The 22844-nt window shown below is 36.7% G+C and overlaps 1 protein-coding gene across 3 annotated transcripts in view; it reads right to left on the bottom strand.

Moving 5' to 3' along the window:
* Nucleotides 1-1060: 1060 nt before the first annotated feature.
* The window catches only part of LOC135109075 (uncharacterized protein DDB_G0284459-like), a 169270-nt gene continuing 147486 nt past the window's right edge, over nt 1061-22844 (bottom strand). For 2 of the 3 annotated variants that reach the window (XM_064020113.1, XM_064020115.1), the window contains exon 12: nt 1061-5255. In XM_064020113.1, the coding sequence (XP_063876183.1) occupies nt 3619-5255 (1637 nt within the window). In that variant the 3' untranslated portion in view covers nt 1061-3618. The remainder of the gene's footprint in view (nt 5256-22844) is intronic. The other variant, XM_064020114.1, reaches the window with a different exon arrangement.

Below are 22844 nucleotides of genomic sequence, written 5' to 3'. Positions count from 1 at the left end.
TTGGATCTTTACATAAACCTGAAACTTGAAGGAAGGAATTATTGTGTCTGTGCATGTCGTCTTCTGGTCACCCAGCCACCCCTTCCCCTGTGGAAAGAGCTCAAAGCATATAGTGTGTGTGTGTGTGTGCATCCATGCTCATGCACGTCCACATGAGAGCCTCTTCCATATCGCTCTTACCTATGGGTCTATTTTCACTACCAACATTATCTCCATACATATATGGGAGGGGAAGTGGATAGGAGGAAGTATGTATACTTGTATCAGAAGGAAAGAAATAAGAGAGAATATGCATTTGAATTTTTTCACTACTATTGTGCCTCTCCTATCATGTCGGCTAATCAAATTTTACACTGCTTTGAATCAAGCACCATGTCTAAATACTCATTCTAAAGGAAGCTCTCACGATGGAAGGATCACAGAAAAAGCATGACAGCTTCATAAGTATGACCATGGTGTGTGTACACACCATGGCTGAAACAGTTGTTCCTTACAGGTATAAATTTGTATGAAAGGTATGAATGAAAATATTTATGTTGTGTATGAAAATCATAAAAAAAAACAGGTTTTGTACTCTAAGTGGTATTTAATAAAAAAAAAAAAAAAAAACATGAAAGCTAATGAATTTAGTGCATTTTTCCAGTAGGTCATTGGAAACAGTTTTTCTGTTAAATTTTCCTGTTTTTCAGATATCAAATTGGAACTGATGCATCTTTTTGGTAAGACAAAGATGATTTAGTAATAAACTAATTATTGTAGAATAATTTTTTTCTTGAGCCTTCAGAATTGTGATGATCTGAACTGATAAACCACTCTAGACTTATATACTCTTTTAGTATGGACAGGACTTTAAAAATATGATGCATAGTGCAGATAAGTGAGTTAGTCTGCATAACAAGTTATAATGGACAATAGTTGAGTAAAATATGATTTTCACTGTTTTGTGTTTTCTTTCAGTATTATGTTCTCTTGATCTAAGAATCAATTAAACATAAAGATTTTCAGCAAATCAAAAAAATTAGGATAAAGATTGTGGGACTAACACAAAACTCAGTGGGAGTGAAAGCAGATTACTTTACTTATAACCATGACTGTACATACAAACTTTTCAACTTGTACTCCTCACTCATGGGGCTTTTTCACTGAATTCTTGATGATACACCTGATCACTGCTTTAGCTTGAGAACATTCATCATGATAAAAATTTGAATATAATAACATGTATGCACATTACAGCTGAAGGTATATATGTATTCACAATATCATATAAGACTATTTCAGAAACTATAAAATGTTCACCTGGGAAAGGTTTGACATTTTTCATCAGCACTGTAACAATATGGAAGATTTAGAGTCAGCAAATGATGACCTTGCATTTGGGCTGCAAAGCCTGCTTGGGGAGTACGTTTTACTTAAGGCCCCCCAGCAAGCATGAAAAATGGGCTGGAACAAATTAACTTATTGGCATCTCATGTGCATCTCTCCTCCTCACTTACACCCATGGCAACAATGATCAGTATTAGTTACCAGTGTCAATATTCATTGTGTCTTTGGTGATGCATAATCAGGTTTTTATCTTGGGTTAGAATGCATTTTGTTCTTTTCACTTAATGGTGCTTGTTGTGATGAGTGCGAGAAAAAACAAGTCACGGTGATATCACTCAATCATAGATCTTCATGTTGGGCTTGAATGGTGATGATGTAGCAAAACATGTTAATTAGAATACGTGAAACTTTGAGAACCTCATACAAAAATTCATCAAGTGAGGCAGTGAGGAACTGTCTTTACACAAGCACAGTGGTGATATCTCCGCTGCTTCCCTTTAGCTGCTTTGCTATAAGAGTTGGAGGCACAGTGCTGGCATCTCTGGTGTTTCCCTTCACCTGACTCACCATAAGAGTTGGAATAGAGTTCAACTGCCTTTGCAAAGAAGCTAGAAGCTGTTGGATAACAATAAAGGAATGCCACCACCATGTTTGTAAAAAGACAATTCCTCACTGTCTCCCTTGATGAATTTTGGTATGAGGTTCTGCAAGTTTCGTGTTTTAAATCCAGATATTTTACTATTTCGACACCATTTAAGAATAACATGCAAAGATCTATGATTGAGTGATATCACTGTGACTTGCTGCCTTACACTCATCATTACCAACACCACAGCATGAACATAAATAATATAATGCGTTTCATCCCAAGAACAGAGCTGATCATGCGTCACCAAAAAAATTAACACTGACACTAGTGACCTACGGAATATTAGTCATTGTTGCTATGGGTGTGAGTGAGGAGGAGAGATGCATTTGAGATGCCAAAAATTTAATTTGTCACAGCCCACTTTTTCTGCTTGCTGGGAGGTCTTGAGTAAAATGTGCTCTCTGAGATTGGGATTTGCCGACTGTACACCATGAAACATTAATCTGAAGCTCTGCAATTTTTAATGAGTAAATTATACAATAAATCTCCCAATCATTGAGGTGCATACATATATAATACAAGAAAAGGGAAAGCATAGTAATGGAGGAAAAAAGAAAAAAAAATCTGTACCTTCATAAAAAATAGACTTCTACTTGCTGTAAAGTGCAGAATAACAAGTCTTCAACAAAATATCAACCTTAAGAAATCCATGAACTAGAAAATGCTGAAGCATATAACTTCATGCATCCCATGACAATATAGAAAAATGGGTAAAACAAGGTATATAGCAACTACATATATACACGGAAGAAAAAGGAAACACAACTAATTTAATTCACATCCGTTAAAAATAGAGTAAATGAAAGATCCACTAACTGAAAGCAAATATTACTAAAAATGGTATTTAAGCTACATGTAGTATAAGGACCTCATTTTGTTTTTAACATAATGAATGAACCACAACTAATTTTCCTAATCATCTTCATTACAGATAACATTTTGACAATCAAAGCTAGATTCAATAAAATAGCATGACTTCATCTAAAGAGAGAGAGAGAGAGAGAGAGAGAGAGAGAGAGAGAGAGAGAGAGAGAGAGAGAGAGAGAGAGAGAGAGAGAGAGAGAGAGAGAGAGAGAGAGAGAGAGAGAGGAAAAATAAATGAATAAAAAAATAAGAAACATTTGTGCATAGTTAGTGGTCATATCTAATTTAATGTTCATTATCTGAATATCTTTGCCAAATCTCTCTTACTTTGTATTTTTCACTTAATTTTGTAACTGTAAGCTTTCCTTATTATTCATTACATGTACTTGTATTCATCAAATGGTGGCACTGATCTTTTCTTGCACTGTCTTCATTCTTGAAAAATACAAAATGATCTTCCTTCATTCCATATTTATCACTAACCACATAAATCTAAAAGTTTTCTTAGGATTTAATTTTTACAAGGTTTATAATGATTTCCTTATTTCCATTATTACTGAATGACGTAAATGTTTAGGCCAACTCATTTTAAGTTTTATAGGGAATTTTATGCAAGTCTTTAATATCAATATCTGTAATATACAGTAATTATGTGCTTCAAATGTACTTGAATGCTTTCTCCTTCATATCTGATCATGCTTTTGAAAAGAAGTATCTTGCTTATCTTTATTCTTTGTTACTATTTATCTTGCTCTTCAAAACCATATCCCTTATCATCATTATATTTCATTTTCATAATATTCTTCACAGTCACTTTCACCTTCTTCAGAACCACAATTATCCAGTTCTTCATAATCATTCTGTTCTTCACTACTGCATTCACTGTCTTCACACACAGTGTTATCTTGTTCTTCAAAGTATTTTTGTTTTTCAATATTTCCTTTATTATCTTCATACTCAATGTTATCCTGTTCATCATAATCATCCTCATTTTCATATTCAACATCATCATTACTTTCATAATTCTGAACTTCACAATCACCTCTACTGTTGTGTCTTTCGTAAGTCTCTCCATTATGCTGTCCATAATTACTGCCATTATTATATGTTTTTTGTGACTCACAATCATCTCCTTTGTCTCGTTCCTCATAGGTCTCCTCATTATATTGTTCATCATCCCCTTTATCATCATAGTTTTTTTGTGAGTTACATTTTTTTTCATTATCCAGGATTTCATAGTCATTATCCTGTTCATAATCATACCCTGTATTATCTAATTCTTCACATTTATCTTCATTGTCATCCTGATCATAATCACCATGATTCTGTTCTTCAGTATTTCCTGTACCTTTGTTGTTATTCCATGCATGTGTTTTACAGCTGTCTTCAGTGTGAAGTTGTTCATGACTTCTTTCATTGTCATATCGTTCAGGACTACTTTCATTGTCACTATGTGCATGACTGACATCAGTTCCTATATGATACTCCTCATAACTACTACTTTCATTGTCATGTTTTTCATCCACATATGCAGTATCATAGGGATTCTGATTATGTTCTTTGTGATCTGTATAGTTTTGGTCATCACCTGTATCCTCATCATTGCTCATATTGTCTGTTTTTCCTTCATGAGTATCATCTTGCTCTTTGTTTCTCCCTACATACTCAGAATTAAAAGAATCAAACTGTTCTTCATTTTCATCATATTGTGTGTGTGACATTATGTGACTGTTTTTACTATCTAAGTTTTGGTCACTTTCATGCATTTCTTTTCCACTGTCACTGATTTCTTCACTTTTCTCTGAACCAGTTCCTTTAGTTCCTTTCGTTTCTTTAATGGTGAAATGTTTCTGAAAAGTAGCAGAGTTGTTACCACAGATATTTTCACTTTCAAATGTTTTTTTATTGCCTGGGGTATTTTCCACACCATTTCTACAAGACATTTTAGTGATATAATATTCATCATCTTTCTGTGCCCTGTTGCTAGTATTATCAGAACTATGAGTTTCATGAAATTCATCACTTTTCTTTTGGTCTTCACTACGGCCACCTAAGTTACTACGTTCCATCTTGGAGGTTATCTCTTTGCTGGTACTATTCATGATACCTTTAATCTTTCTTACTTTTTTTTCTGAGGAGTTCCATTCATTGAGTTTACAGTCTGAATTTTGTTTTTTTCTTGTACTTTTACAATAATTTTCATTGTTATCTGTATTTTTAGCACTTATATTATCATGGAATGGTTCAGATTGTATATTCTTTTTGTAGTCAATTACAGTACTATCTCTCACCTGAGCTGAACTGGGTTGGCCAGCAATTGTGAATGCTGTGGAATGTAACTGTTTTGCTTCTTGCTGCTGTTTCCTCTGTGCCAAAGTCATTTTGATAGGAGATGCTGTCTTCATATTATGAGTTTCTGAAATAGTAGTGCTATTACTTTACCACATAAAAGGCTGAGTGTGAAAAGAATGTTGGCCATGATCTTAAAAAAAAAAAAAAAAAAAAAAAAAAAAAAAATCCTACTAAGTATACCTTCTCCTCCCTTCAAATAATCCAAGTACAGATTCCTTTCCCTGCTAATGATACTTTTATTCCTGCTGTCCTTTTCTTGCTCTCTATCCTAATTGTATTGATGAAGAAGGTCCTGCAAGATGAGGTAAGAAGACAGGAGACAACAGCAGTTGTTTTCATTTAATCTCTTGTATTTTCTGCTGTTTTGAGACATCATCTAACTTATTTATTTATTCAGGATGTCTTTTCCCCTTTATGTTGTTTTGACATACTAAGCTTCAGTGGATGGAAGACAGGTCAGCAGGTAGGGATGAGATGTAAATTTTTATGAATAAGAAAGTGTTTTAGGAGAAAGCGAACAGAATGCCCTTAACTCTTACTTGGGATTCTTCCCATTAAACTTAAGTTCTTTATTTTTTCTCTTCTCTTTACATTCTACCTAAAAATTGCATCTGTTTCAAGACATTCTCTTTTGATACTAATCCTCCTCAGGACTGTCGTCATTTAATATGAGGCAATGATTCAGAGGTGGTCGTACACACCATCTCAGCTGAAATTTAGATGGTACTTTCTTCCCCACCAACCAGAATTCAGGTTGTAAAGGTATCCTTGGGCTACTCTAATGTGATGGAAATTGCTGTAGAATCCACATACAGCTGGTCCCTCAGGTCCACACGTGACATGCTGTATTTTCAGTAATGGGAGGAAATAAAAACCTGTCCTTTATATGGCATGTCTCAACCAACCACAATGCAGATGGAGGAGCAGGATGCACCAATAAGAGTGCGTTGACTACAAGCAGTGGATCAAACAAGCCAATTAGCACAAGCACAGGACCTCAGGGCTAATGGGTACCTATCTCTCACACCATATAGCTTGCCTTGATGTAAATATTGAAGATTTCTCTAGTATGTGCCTGCCAGCTGCAAATGCATATCTTGGTTCTCCACTATTTAATCAACAATAACAGTGCTTTTTCCTGTTTTAAAAGGTAGTGATAGTGATGGTTCTGCTCCTATTGTACACATTAGTGGTGGAAGAAGAGGTAGAGCCTTCACATTTGCAGGAAAGAGTGATAAATGTGAGTACATGAAAAGAAGAGTTTGGTAAGACCAAGCAAAACCATGGGGAAAGAGTACACGAGTGTTAAGACCAAAAAACTTGAGACATGAAAAAATGAAAATTGGTCAGAATGTTTATTCTTAAGAATAGGTTAATCATAAAAAAAAATACTAACAGTAATAATAATAATAATAATAATAATAATAATAATAATAATAATAATAATAATAATAATAATTATTATTATTATTATTATTATTATTATCATAATGAAATAACAATTAGTTACTTTCTTAATACATGACAATAATTTTTAATTTTTGGTCTTTTCAATCACCCAGACTATTATCCAGTTTGAGTAAGCATCTGTGTTGCCAAGGAAATCATAATAAATTTTTTAGAAAAGACTGTTAACTGATAGTAGTAATAATGACATTCATACACCTAGAAAAGATCTATGATGTAACTGATGGGAAAGGGCTATGAGATGTTCTAAAAATATATGAAGTTGAAGGCAGATTGTTGGCAGGAATGTAGTTTCTATGTAGTCTCAAGATTGGAATAAGTACAAGGTAGGGAACAATCTCATTATGAAGGGACAGGGGTGAATCAGTGTATGTTGTCAGGCCCTGCTATGGAAATATGTGGCCAGTAGCATTACGCCAAAGTATCTGGGGTCCACAAGATTACCCCTTTCCACCAGGGGCTGACGGGGATGGCCGGCCTAGTATATAGATACATACAGAGATAGTAGTAATGATGATATTATTAATAATAATAATAATAATAATAATAATAATAAATATTAATAATAATAATAATAATAATAATAATAATAATAATCATCATCTCTATCTGTATACCAGGCTGGCAATACCACAATGGGTGCCCCATGCTCATAAGACACTATACAGAGAAATGAGTGCCACGGTATACGCCACACACTCTGGCAGTGAGGTCACAAGCCCACAGCTCACATCCTGTACCTACTTGCTGCTATATGAACACAGGTTACATATTTGTCTCACAGCACCCAGGACTTAAACTCAAGCCTTCTTAGTATGAGCTGAGCATGCTGACCACTACAAATAATAATAATTGATCTATGTAGCATATTTTCTGCCATATAAGACACACTTTTTTCCCAATGGTTAGGTTTGGGTAAGCTTATGGGTTATGGTTACCGGTACTAGAGTAACACCTAAATACCAATGTTTGACCCCAGCCAGAATGAAATATATGTTTATATATTATTAGATATTGATTACAAATAGAAATAGTACTTAAAATTACTAGATAATGATTATGAACCAAATTAATGCTGCAACATAAAAGCTGATTGCTGTAACTCTGAAGCACATCACTCGATGGCCTTACCTTGTATGAATAAAATTTGTGGTAAATTTATTAAGTAATGAATAGCTTTATGCTGAAGTCATAGCAATAATTTGTATGAAGAAAGTGGCCTTAGCTGGTTATGCTTCATGCACTTACCACGAAAAACAGCTGTGTGCACAACCTTAATATACACAGGGAGTGCTTTGTTTGCCATTTCAAGTTAACAGCTGCTCAGGGTAGGAGCACTGTAACTCTTCAGCCAATAGTGGAACATCTTGAATACAGAGAAAGGCAGAAAGCAATAAAAGGTGCTATCATTGTCATAAATATGATATTTTCTGCTCTTCTGTGTTGGTTTGAGCTGCAACTTGGAGCAAAGCTTGATTGAGGCTATGAAGTTCAGGGAAAAGTGGGGTTTATTTTATTTTTTCTAAATATCCCCTGCCAAATTATGTGCATCTTATATGGCAGGAAATACAGTATATACCAGGCCAGTAATCTCACATGGAGTGCCCCAATCAAAGCACCACTCACTCACACACATCATTTATGCTCTTAGCTTTGTTGGCCCTCAGTGGAAAGGGACAGTTGTGGCTCACTGTACATTTCAGGAGCACAGGGATAGCATAGCTGGCCACACACATCCACAGCAAGGCCCAACAGCAAACACTGTTAACCCCTGCCTCTTCATAATAAGATTGTTCTCTATTCCACACCTACTCCAATCCTGAGACCACAGTAGATGCAGGGTACTTTCCTATGGAGTGCCCTACATCCTAACTGGGTCCATATGCCAATGGGCCCTATCATGTGCACCCACACCTATTCACTGTGGTCAATGATACTGCATCATTTTCATGTACTCACCACTGTTGCTCTCTGTTCACCTTTATCATGCACAACTGCTCTTGCTTGTTGCAGTCATTCCTCTGTCATTCAGTACTCTCTGAATTCAGAGTTCATCCACTCCAGGCATGACTTTCCTCTTAACCTTTCACTATGCATATCTGATTACAGTATTCTTTTATTACTTTATTGTCCTCCATTCTCTATAAGCCCAAATCATCTAACACAAACTGATCTAAAAATAATAATAATAATAGCAATAATATTATTATTATATAATAATAATAATAATAATAATAATAATAATAATAATAATAATAATAATAATAATAATAATACAGTAAATCCTCGGTTTAACAGACCTGCTTTTAATGGATGAGGTCAGAGGGTCAGAAATCCACAGGGACTGACTGAGAATAGTTTTAAAACCAACCGTGCCCAGTAACTGGAATAGTGTCTCCCGGTTACATTAATTCAAACACTGGTTGCCAGTTTTGATAAGAACATGTCAGCTTTGGTACTTTTTCTCAAGTACCATATTTGATGGCTTTTAAGATACATGGGCTCTTAGGACACACCTCACTTTCAGGAGGGGGAAAGAAAAAAAATAAATAAATAAAAATAAATAAAATAAAATAAAATAAAATAAAATAAATAAATAAATAAATAAATAAATAGATAAATAAATAAATAAGTGGGTTTAAGCTCTGAACATGAAGTGAAGGGTTTTCACCTGACATCTGAAGTCCTCTCGTATGTATTCAGATCCTTATTAGATCACAATATTTTACATTTAAAAACTTTAATATTTGCTAGGACCTACCAATACTGGTCCTTAGACCAATCCTGCTGTGAGATGTAGACAAATATGGGGTAGGCATTAACATATCCCAGAGGGATCATTCTACATGTAATTGTAGTTGTAATATTTTAGTACATTTTCAAAGCATAGGGATGTGTGAAAATGGATTTACCTTATTCTCAAGGACATTTTTATTTGAAATATTCAGTACATTTATAAAATAAAAGAAAGTGTGAAAATAAATTTGTTCCATTCATCATGAAATTTAGTATAATTATAGATTTTTATCAAATTCAAATCTCTGAAAAAAGACTGTTCTCTTCATGTCATACCTTAAGGAATAATGACATCATACTAAAGGAATGCAGTGATTCTTGCACATGTCGCCAGGTTTGGTGTGTAACCAACAGCAAGTTTGTTTTGGTACATGCAATGTAAGTGTTGTCACTTAATTTCTTCCTGAATGGTGTTATTTTATGTGAATTACTGGTAAGTACAACCTGTCACACATTGTTACCTTCCAAAAAAGTAGTTTTTTTTTTGTGGTGTAGAAGCAATCATCACTTTGTTTAAATGTGCAAAGATATTTGGGGTTTGATTTAAGGGCCACTGATGGTGCTCTATGGTCTCCAACATCACTTGACAGGCACTGTGGGATGGGACGTTGCCAAAGACTTACCACTACTAGCCACTGCCCCAAAGCTGAACCTCGGCCTTGTAAGACACAGGCTCATTTTTTGAGACTTTTTTTAGAAAGAAGGTGCATCTTATAAGCAATCAAATATGGTTCGTTTGGTAAAACCATGGCTGCCAATTTTGATAAGAACGTACCATCTTTGGTACTTTTTGTCTCAAGTATGTTAGGTATGTCTTTTTAGCTCACCAGTACAGTAAGTTTTAACATCCCTTGGATTGTCACTCCACACTTATCTTTAAAGATAGGAGCAGGTTGCGGTCACTGTATAAACATGACCAAACAATATTTGGTAGACAATCTGATGCAGCAAAAAATGCCTTGAACCTTTTCTTGGTTGTAAATATCAATATCAAAATTATTCTATTATAAATTAAGCTAAGTATGAAAGTTCTTTGATATCTGAATTATTGGAAAAAAGTCCAAAATATTTCACTCATATAAGAAAAAAGAAGATAAATGCACCAAGTACTGAACCGCTTAAATTTTCAAGATAAATTATTTATGACACTTTACACAGCCGAGACATTTGATGCATACTTTGCTTCTATATCTGCTCCTTCCTCTCCAGAATTTCCAGATCCCCATCAGATGTGGCAAGGAGACCAGATTGCAGATCTGTTTACATCAATAGCTGATATTGCATCAGTTCTTCCTAATCTTGACCCTTCATTCTCATCTCTTAAGGGCATGTCCACAGGAACTGGCATACCCACTCACACTGATCTATCAGGCTTCACTTGATGCATGATCGCTTTCCAAAGGAAACAATCCTTTGTGGTACCTCTTTTCAAAAAAGGTTCCAGATATGATCCTTTGATGTACAGGCCTGTCACTCACTTCATTCTGTGCTGAGTCACTTGAACAATTTCAGTTTAATACTATTTATGAATTTATTGATAATGATTTTCTAGACTCAGCTCAATTTGGTTTCAGGCCAGGAAAATCTACAGAAGACCAATGATCGCTAACTTAAAATGATATAACTAGATGTGTTGATGAAGGTTTTAATGTTGATTTGATACTTTTTTATTACACTAAGTCTTTTGATTTGGTATGCCATGACATATTGATTGATAAATTGTACAGTGGAACCTAGGTTTTCAAACTTAATTCGCTCCTGAATGCCGTCAAAATCCGAAATGTTTGAAAATTGAAACTATTTTCCCATAGGAATAAATGTAAAATGAATTTGTCCATTCCCAGACACCAATCTATCTGTCTTAATGGCTTATGACAGACACTCCACACAGCCAAGATGGCTGCTTCACAATATCTCCAGCTCAAATTATATTATCCAGAAAGGATGTACTGAATGAACTTAGTGACACAGAAATCATCAGAAGATACTGTTTAGACCATGCAGGTATTCTCTTTGTCACTGATCTAATTAAGGAAGCCTTACAGAGGGACACAAAGAGGACCAACCCACTTATTGCCAAAATGAAAGTGATCATAACACTTAGACATCTTGCTGCTGGGGAAAGCTAATGGAAAAATGCAGTTGTGCAGTAGTGATGACATTGGGTCAAGAGAACCACAAGTGGCTTGGGATTACTCTGAGTGCTGAAAACTGTTTACATCGAGACTTTTCAACAGGATCACATTTACTGTATTTCAAAGATTGAATTACTGTCTTACACTGTGTCTCTTCTCCAAACATATAAAAATGAAATATTTACAGGAACTATAAATTAGTAATAAACAACAGCTTTTGTTATGTCTTTTGATATATGAAATCAAGTAGCTTTGTTCTAAAACTGAATTATGGTACAGCAACCAAAGCAATAATTTATTCAAAATTTTGTTTGAAAACTGACTTGTTCAAAAAGGGAAGTGTTCAGTAACTGAGGTTCCAATGTATATGATTAGGGTAAAGAGGAAATTATTGGAATGGATTAGAGATGTTTTAACACAAAGAAGAATGTTAGTCATAGTAAATAACTGGTTCAGTACTTGCAGGGAAATGCTCAGTGCCCCAGGGCTCTGTACTAGGTTCCTTGTTATATACTAACTTTGTGGTGGATGGAATAGCATCATCATATAAAATATCTGCCGATGATTTAAAGCTCTATTTAAGGGTGAGAACCAGTTCATATGAGAGTACTTTATAGGATGTGGTTTCCTGTCAGAAAGACATTAATTGTTTATGTTGCATTTCAGCATCATGAATACTTCTAAGTCTGTAGTGTTAAGATTTCAAAGGAAATTACTGGATAGAGAAAACTTATCGAGAAACAATAGTGCATATTAGATAGATAGTACACCTATCCCCAAGCAAATTACAGCCACTGATCTCAGTTACAATAGACACTTCATTGAAGTTCCATCAAATGCTGTTAATGAGGCAGGTGGACTTACTAATAACTACAGTCAATCGTAGTCCAACATTTATGGTAACTTTGTTTTGTTTCTCATGTTTGTCCTATATTAGATTATGCATCATGCCTATGGAACAGGAGATCTAAATGCTCTGGAATCAGCACAACGATGATGGACTAAAAGAGTTGAGGGTCTGGAACACATGGAGTATTTTGAGAGATTAAAATAACTTTATCTTTTCTCTATTTATGGTAGATTAGTTTGCAATGATCTTATAGAACATTTGAAATTTTTTTTATAATAACTGTACAATAGAGCCAAGTGACATTTTTGCCAGACAACTTCATGAAGGTACAAGAGAACATCAATATAAAATTGTTCATACATGAATCCAGTTAGAGTGTAGGCAAAGGTTTTACAGCAACAGATAAGTTATACTATGGAATTCTCTACTTCAATCAATTATTTCCATCTAGATCTAATCTTAGTAGATTTAAAAGAGCTCTGAGATTTTCTTGGGGAAGAACAATAAAAATATTTCTAATTTGTTGGATATGATGCACCATCCAGCTTGTAGTATTGATGTTTTTTTAATGTAATTTTTGTTTACAAGAGCTGGTGCACTAGTGGAGTGCAGCTTCCCTGCCTTTGTCCATGGTAGTAGAGGACAGAAAGCCCACCAGGTAAGAAGACCAGGTAAGGAGATGGTACCTCTTCCACATGCTTATTACAAAACACACACACACACACACACACACACACACACACACACACATAGAGAAGGAATAAGCAGATTGAAGGTGAATGGTCAAATGTGTGAGGATCCAGTTGAATTGGCAGAGATAATGAACATGAGTTTTCAATCAGTATTCACAAAAGAGAAAACATTTGTGTGGCAGAGTGAGATGAGTGAAGAAATGGGTCTAGGGGAAATCCAAATGACTGAAGAGGATGTCCAGAAACAGATGGAGGGACTAGACATAAGGAAGGCCCCTGGACTTGATGGAGTGTCAGGATGGATACTAAAAGAATGAAATCAGCAATTGACATGGGTAATACATAATATTATTGAAAGCTCCCTAATTGAAAGCAGTCTCAGTTGAATGGAAGAGAGCCAACATAGTGCCAATCTACAAAGGTGGTAGTAAAGAGGAGCCCTTAAACTATAGACCTGTCTCTAACAAGTGCGGTGTGCAAAATGTGTAAAAGATTGGTGAAGGATAAATGGATGCAGTACCTAAAAGGAAATTAAGTGATAATAAAGCAACAATTTGGATTTAGGAGAGGGAAATCATGTGTTACAAACTTATTGAGTTTTTATTCTAGAGTGGTGGATATAAAGCAAGAAAGAGATGGATGGGCTGATTGTGTTTATTTAGACCTGAAGAAGGCCTTTGATAAAGTGCCACACAGAAAATTGTTGCGGAAGTTAAAGCATAATGGTGGGCTAAGGGGGGTGGCCTGCTGAGATGGATGAAAAATTTCTTGACAAACAGAGAAATGAGAATGGTGGTAAAAGATAAAAAATCATCATGGAGGGAAGTCATAAGTGGAGTACCCCAAGGCTCAGTACTTGCATCAATCATATTTGCAGTCTATATAAATGATATGATGGAGAGTGTGAGCAGCTACATGAGCCTTTTTGCGGATGATGCAAAGTTGCTGAAGAAAGTTGAGAGTGCAGAGGACTGTGGAACGTTACAAGACCTGAACAAGATATCAGAGTGGAGTTATAGATGGGAAATGGAATTTAATTTAAAGAAGTGTAAGGTAATAGAATCTGGAAAAAGTACAAGAAGAGTAAAAGGAAATTATGTGTTGAATGGTGTAAAGTTGAGTGGAGCAGAAGAGGAAAAGGATCTCAGTGTTACAGTAAATGGGAACCTGCCCCCGGAGAGAAACATTAGCAAAATTACAGGAGAAACCTATAACTTGTTGAGAAGAATAAGGAAGGCCTTTGCATATATGGATGAAGAGATGATCAGGAAGATGATCGTGTTGCTGATAAGACCTAGACTAGAATATGCAGCAGTAGTATGGTCGCCATACAAGAAAAAGGATATAAGGAAGTTGGAGAAAGTTCAGAGAGCAGCTACGAAGATGGTACCAAGTATCAGGGACTTGTCATATGAAGAGAGACTGGAAAGGATACATCTACCAACACTAGAAAAGACAAGAGAAAGGGGAGACTTGATTGCGATATATAAAGCATATGAGGGAGTAGAGGAGGTGGACTGGAGCGACTTAATGGTCTGGGATACACGGGACACTAGAGGACATGGGAAGAGGCTGAAGAGGAGTGCTTGTAGAAGAGACGTCAAAAGGTATAGTTTCCCATATAGAAGTATGGAACAGTCTGGATGAGGAGATAGTAAATGCAGAAAGTATTACATGGATTCAAGGTTAAGTTGGATATTAAAAAATATAGAGATGGGACAGCACGAGCATAGCCCTTTTCCCATAAAGCACAACTAGGTAAATACAACTAGGTAAATACACACACACACACACACACACACACACACACACACACACACACACACACACACACACACACACACACACACACACACACACAAGGAGTATCTCCACAATAAGCTTGTTGTACTACAGGAAGATGGAGATGGTGCAGTACTATCCCTGTCTCCATTAGGAAAAACAGTAATACTGTGGTGGAAATTATTGTTTACACCTACCAAGAGATCAGCTGATAATATAAATAACACGAATGGAAGGTCATTCTCAGGATTCGGAGCAGAGGATAGAGGTAAAAAAAAAAAAAAGTGGCAGAGAAGTATAGTTGCCTACTCAAACTTTCACAAGATGCTTGATTTGTCTTCAAAAGCAATAAACTTTTCAAACAAGAGGCAAAAAAATAAATAAAAATACTAAACTTTTAAAAATAACCAGTTGGTAATATATATATATATATATATATATATATATATATATATATATATATATATATATATATATATATATATATATATATATATATATATATATATATATATATATATATATATATATACATACTCATCCCTTCCAGATCATGCACTCATTAAAATCTGAACTTCCATCCACATCATGCACATGCCCTTTGCATTGCACTCCCAAGCTCAGTCCATGCACAAACACACAAACACACACCCATTTCTCATGAAAGCACTGGCATTGTTATCATACACTGGCTCATAAGTTTGAAGAAAACCAACCTGGATTCAATGCTTCTAAGGGCTGGATGAAAAACTTCAAGGCAAGATACAGTGTGAGTATATACACATAACAAATATTCAATATGGATGAAACAGCTTTTTATTGGAAAACAATGCCCAAGCAAACTTTAATTACAAAGCAGTGAACAAAAGTAAGAGGACAGAAGCAACAGCAGGAATGTTATACCATACTGTTCAACATAAATGCCTCTGGATCTTGCAGAATGAAACCAGCTATACCATACTATTCACCACAAATGCCTCTGGATTTTGCAGAATGAAACCAACAGTTATTCATCATGCCGAACAGCCTAAACTAGAGCCTACAAGCAGCAAAATATGAATAAACTTAGTGTTCACTGGCTAACAAGCCTGAAAGCCTGGATGTCAGCTCAACTCTCACCTGACTGGTTCAACTATTTTGTTCCTGATGCAGGAAAATTTTGTAAAGAGAATAACATTGGTTTCAATATCCTTCTATTGCTAGACAATGCCCCCAGTCATTCTCCACTCCTTTACACAGCACATCCCAATGTATATGTCAAATTTCTGCCCCCATAACACAACACTGCTCATCCAACCAGCAGATATGGAGATAATCTCAAGTTTTAAGGCTTGCCTACTCCAGGAAGCAGTTTAGGAAAGTGAGGCTTGCAACAGAAAACCATGAAGATATCCAACAAATGGTCAACAGTGAAGAAGAGGAGGACAAGGAAGGGGAGGGCATCCTGACCAAGGCAGAGCAGTGAGTCAAACTGTACTGATGGGCATGCAACATACAGCAAGCAATCCATCTGATACGAAAAGATGCCAATATACTTTTACAACCTTCCTTTTCAACAACAGAAACAGGTTTAACAATGCATGTTTTTTTTTTTGTGACTCACATTAGCATTCCCTGAGTACTGTACTGTACTGAGTTGGTCTAAATTATGAGAATTGTGGGAAAATTGTGGGTGGATCTTGAGTGGCAGGAACCAACTGGAATTAATCTCATATGTTCAAATATTTCTACATTGCACACCACATATAATCCCAATTATGTGTGATGTGGAAGAAATATATATATATATATATATATATATATATATATATATATATATATATATATATATATATATATATATATATATATATATATATATATATATATATATATATATATATACAGAAGATGTTCGAGTTACAAGCGAGATACACTCCAGAGGGCTGGCATAAGTCCTTTTGTTTGTAACTCACCATCATAATTTTTCAGAGAGAATAAGAAATCATACATTCTGCAAACAATGTATTGCTTCCTTACCATATTTGCTGTCACATTAGATGGACTTTTTCTTGAAAAAAAAAAAAAAAAAAAAGTATCAGATAATTACCATGCATCTAATGTGACCTTAGTAGAGACACCTAGGTCTGTAAGCTTAGGCCTCAAGGTGTGGAGTTCAAGCAGTAGTAAATGTACACTAAGCACAAATATTGTAACTAATAATATTACTACTAATAAAATTCTCTCTCTCTCTCTCTCTCTCTCTCTCTCTCTCTCTCTCTCTCTCTCTCTCTCTCTCTCTGTGTGTGTGTGTGTGTGTGTGTGTGTGTGTGTGTGTGTGTGTGTGTGTGTGTGTGTGTGTGTGTGTGTGTGTGTGTGTGTGTGTGTGTGTGTGTGTGTGTGTGTGTGTGTGTGTGTGTGCGTCCTCCCTCTTCATCCCTTGTCCCTTATCTTTGACAGATAAGGGGAAGGGAAGGTAACAGGGAAGGAAGTTTGAGACAAGAGGAATGAGGAAGGGAGAGGAAAGGAAAAGAAGGGAAGGGACATAATTGAGGAAGGAGAGTCCATTGGGTAAGGAGGTGGAGGAAGGGTGAAAGGGGACAATGGGAGGATGGGGAGAAAGTAAAAAGAATAACTGTAAGCAGCAAGGCTGAAGGGTGAGTGAAGAATTAGAGGGAGAGAGGAAGTATTGGGAAATAAGTATTCTTTTCCTGTCCCCTACTCCTTTTAATTTTTCCTCCATCCATTTCCTTCACATTTATATTCCTTCCATACATTTTCATTCTCAATCAGTCTCATTCAACTTTGCAATCCTCAGGATTGTTCTCTCTCTCTCTCTCTCTCTCTCTCTCTCTCTCTCTCTCTCACACACACACACACACACACACACAAACAATGGCTCAGTACTTGCACCAATCATGCTTGCAGTCTATATATATGATATGACGGAGAGTGTGAACAGCTACATGAGCCTTTTTGCGGATGATGCAAAGTTGCTGAAGAAAGTTGAGAGTGCAAAGGACTGTGGAACGTTGCAAGAAGACCTGAACAAGATATCAGAGTGGAGTTATAGATGGGAAATGGAATTTAATTTAAAGAAGTGTAAGGTAATAGAATTTGGAAAAAGTACAAGAAGAGTAAAAGGAAATTATGTGTTGAATGGTGTAAGGTTGAGTGGAGCAGAAGAGGAAAAGGATCTCGGTGTTACAGTGACTGGGAACCTGACCCCGGAGAGACACATTAGCAAAATTACATGAGAAACCTATAACTTGTTGAGAAGGATAAGGCAGGCCTTTGCATATATGGATGAAGAGATGGTCAGGAAGATGATCGTGTCGCTGATAAGACCTAGACTAGAATATGCAGCAGTAGTGTGGTCGCCATACAAGAAAAAGGATATAAGGAAGTTGGAGAGAGTTCAGAGAGCAGCTATGAAGATGGTACCAAGTATCAGGGACTTGTCATATGAAGAGAGACTAAAAAAGATACATCTACCAACGTTGGAAAAGAGGAGAGAAAGGGGAGACTTGATTGAGATATATAAAGCATATGAGGGAGTAGATGAGGTGGACTGGAGCGACTTAATGGTCTGGGATACACGGGACACTAGAGGACATGGAAAGAGGGAGAAGAGGAGTGCTTGTAGAATAGATGTCAAAAAGTATAGTTTCCCATATAGAAGTATTGATGTATGTCTGGATGAGGAGATAGTAAATGCAGAAAGTATACATGGATTCAAGGCTAAGTTGGATATTAAAAGATATGGAGATGGGACAGCATGAGCATAGCTCTTTTCTCCTCCTGAAGATACAAGCTACTGGATCTGGACAAAACAAGGAGGCCTAGTAATGTATATGAAGGGATGAGAGGGGGTTACAGAGTGTCCTGTCTCCAAATTTAATACATAAAGGAGTATTTTGAGGTTAAAAGAAATGGAAGGAAAGGAAGATCTAGATGGTGCCACTGGTTGTGATGTGTTTGTAAATAAACCAAGTGAGGAGGTGAGACAGAGGGCACATTTTATTGAAACCCCTGTGGGCTTGAGACAATTGATGGAGGCAAGTGGAGAAAGGTATTTTTCAGGATTCAGAGAAGAGAAAAGAAATATGAGGAGGATAATCAGTGTAGAGAAAGAAATAAGGTGCATGAGGGAACTAATCTCTGGCATTCTGGAAAAGCAGGACAAACTTATTATGAAAAACAAAGAACTGAGAAAGAAGTATAGTGAATATGAGAGTACTCTAAAGATAAACAGTGAGATGAAAGAGGCAATGGAGGAGCTAAAGAAAGAAAATGAGATACTCAAGACTTAGTGTAATAAATATGAAGTGACTCTGCAGGGGCTGCAACAAAAGATCGGGGATAGTGCAGAAAAAGTGAAAGGGGTAGTATATGAAAACACACTGGAGGGACTGAGAAATGCCTGGAAGAAAGAACATGAGGAAGAAAAAATTAGCTTCATAGAGGTGGTTAAAAAACAAATAAAAGAAAAGACCAAAGACACAGTAATTCAGGTAATTAAAGAAAAGGAGGTTTTGGTGAGAGACACAGTGGATAAGAAGAAATGTATGGTCTTTTTCGGACTGCAAGAGAAGAAAAACCCAGTAAATTCTGTCAGAGAGAGAGAGAGAGAGAGAGAGAGAGAGAGAGAGAGAGAGAGAGAGAGAGAGAGAGAGAGAGAGAGAGAGAGAGAGAGAGAGAGAGAGAGAGAGAGAGAGAGAGAGAGAGAGAGAGAGAGAGAGATGGTAAGGAAAATTATTACAATGGTCCAAGATGAGGAACAGGGACTGGAGTGAGAAGTGGTAGAAACACAAAGAAATGGAAAATATAGTGAAGGAGGTAAAAGACCATTAAAAGTGAGAATGAGATCCCAAGTTGCAATAGAGGAGATCCTAGCAAGAACTGGGAAGCTGGCTGAAAGTTCTGAATACAAGAATATTTGGGTAAAAAGAGATATGAACTTGGAAAAAAGGGAAAAAGAGAGGGATCTGAGAAATGAAGACAAGGAAAAAACGAAAGAACAGAGACCAAGAAGAGGAAATCTTATTGGAGGGTACTAGATATGAGACTAAGGAAATGGTATATTCGAGAAAGGGAACAAGAAATGAAAGAACCACTGCAGCAGACAGACAAATTGCATGTGGTGGGAGAAGTAGTACATTAAGAGTAATGTATACAAACATAGATGAGTTACTTTCAGGTATACTGTAAGTGAGAGACTACTTAAGGGAAAATAGACCAGATGTCTTGTGCCTAACTGAGACAAAGTTAAAAGAGGGAGTCCATTTAAGCTTTAAGGAAGAGGGATATAATTATTGGAGGAAAGATAGAAAGGGAAAAGAAGGAGGAGTACTGATAATGGTTCGAGATGATATATGTGAAGAAGAAGTGCAATATGGAGATGACATGGTGGAGGTCATAGGTATAACAGTCAGGACCAGTGGGTGAGAAAAGAGGAGGATCATATTAACACATGTGCCACCGAAGACTAATACATGGAGTCTGGAGGATCACAAGGAAATGCAAAAAGAAGTGTTGAAGTGCCTAGACAACACGATAAGGAAGGATAGTAAAATACTACTAGTGGGAGACTTTAACTGCAAAAATGTAAGCTGAGAGGAGATAGAAGTTAATGGAAATGTTGGACCATGGAGTGAAGAAATGCTACAGTTAGCTATGGTGAATACAATGGATGGAGAAATTTACAAGATACAGAGGGGAGGAGGAACCATCTATGCTAGACCTGGTATTCACAAAAAAAAACAGAGCTCCGTCCAACCATTAAATACTGAAGCCCAATGGGATAAAGTGACCATATGGTGTTAGAAGTGGTACTACAAGATTAGGAGGTTCTACTATGTAAGGAGGATTATAAAAATGGGAGACTAAATCATGCAAAGACAAATTTTTACAGTTAAGAAAATTCTTTGGAAGTATTGATTGGAAGGGACTTATGGAAGGCAAGACAGTGCAAGAGAAATACAAAACATTCCTGAAAAAGTACAGTGAGGATGTGCGTAAAATAAGTACCTGTATATATAGTAAGGAGGAGCAAACATATTTGGTATAATGCTAGATGTGCAGAAGCTAAAAAGAGAAAGGATATAGCTTGGAAGAAACTGAAGAAACAAAGAAATGAAAATAATAGAGAGCAGTATAAGGAGGCAAGGAATGAGTATGTTAGAATAAGAAGAAAGGAGGAGAAACAATCTGAAAAGGATGTGGTCAAGAAATGTGAAGAAAAGCCCAAGCTTTTTTACAGATATATCAATGGAAAGATGACAAGCAGAGAGTAAAGAAAGGAAGGATATATCAAACAACAGATGAGGTGAGTGAAATTATGAATGAGAGTTTCAGGTCTGTGTTCAATGTCAAAGCGGGTTCTGCAGAACCAAACGAGGTGAGGCTTGGGGTTATGGGAAGTCTTGATGCGAAAACATGAAATTGGCAAATTATTAGAGAAGTTGGATGTCAGGAAAGCAATGGGGCTTGATGGAGTGTCAGGTTGGACACTAAAGGAATGTAGAGAACAAGTGGTGGAGCCAATCTGGAATGTGATTAACAGCTCATTGATAGAGGGAAGAATACCAAGAGAGTGGAAGAGAGCAAATATAGTGCCAATACACAAAGGAGGAAAGAGAACTGAGCCAATAAATTATAGACCGGTGTCACTAACTAGTGTTGTGGGCATGATCTGTGAAATAGTGATCAAGGAAAAGTGGGTGAAATATTTGGAAGAGAACGAAGTTATAACAAATAGTCAATTTGGTTTCAGAAAAGGAAGGGGACTATAAATGTCCCCAGGTTGGACTGCCTTTCTGTCGACGCCCTAAGTGTATTGACACCCCCCTCAACTTTTTCTTCATTAACTTCTGCAACATTCACGGTCTAAGATCTAATTTTCAATCTGTAGAACATCACCTCTCCTCTTCTAAACCTCATCTTCTTTTCCTCACTGAAACTCAGGTGTCTGAGGCAACTGACAGTAGCCCCTTTTCTGTTCCCTCTTACTTTCTCTATCCTCATTTTCGATCCAAAGCTGGATGCTGCGTTTATGTGCGCAATGACTTAACCTACTCTCGTGCCCACGCTCTTGAATATTCCGAGTTTTCCACCATCTGGCTACGACTACAGAGTCACTCTCATACTAAATTTATCTGTGCTGTAACTTAACTGTGCTCTCACCTAACTCCTCTGACTATAAGAAATTCTTTGACTACTTAACTTCCAAAGTGGAGCACATTCTGACCTTCTTCCCTTTTGCAGAGATCTCCATTCTTGGAGACTTCAATGTTCACCACCAGCTTTGGCTTTCCTCTCCCTTCACTGACCATCCTGGTGAACTAGCCTACAACTTTGCTATCCTCCATGACCTAGAGCAATTGGTGCAATACCCTACTCGTATTCCTGACCGTCTTGGAGATACGCCCAACATTCTTGACCTTTTCCTGATCTCTAATCCTTCTGCTTATGCTGTCACCCTTTCTTCTCCGTTGGGCTCCTCCGATCACAATCTCATATCTTTATCTTGTCCTATCACTCCAATCCCTCCTCAGGATCCCCCTAAGCGAAGGTGCCTCTGGCGTTTTGCCTCTGCTAGTTAGGGGGACCTGAGGAGGTATTTTGCTGATTTTCCTTGGAATGACTACTGCTTCCGTGTCAGAGACCAGTCTTTGTGTGCTGAGCGCATAACAGAGGTGATAGTGTCTGGCATGGAGGCATACATTCCTCACTCTTTTTCTCATCCTAAACCTTCTAAACCTTGGTTTAACACAGCTTGTTCTCGTGCTATACATGATAGAGAGGTGGCCCACAAAAGGTACTTAAGCCTTCCATCACCAGAATCTCATGCACTTTATATTTCTGCCTGGAACCATGCCAAGTCTGTTCTCCAACTAGCCAAAAAGTCCTTCATTAACAGAAAATGTCAAAACCTTTCAAGATCTAACTCC

This window comes from Scylla paramamosain, chromosome 18 (assembly GCF_035594125.1).
Source record: "Scylla paramamosain isolate STU-SP2022 chromosome 18, ASM3559412v1, whole genome shotgun sequence".
Classification (NCBI taxonomy): domain Eukaryota; kingdom Metazoa; phylum Arthropoda; class Malacostraca; order Decapoda; family Portunidae; genus Scylla; species Scylla paramamosain.
This window is presented reverse-complemented; position numbering and strand designations above follow the sequence as displayed.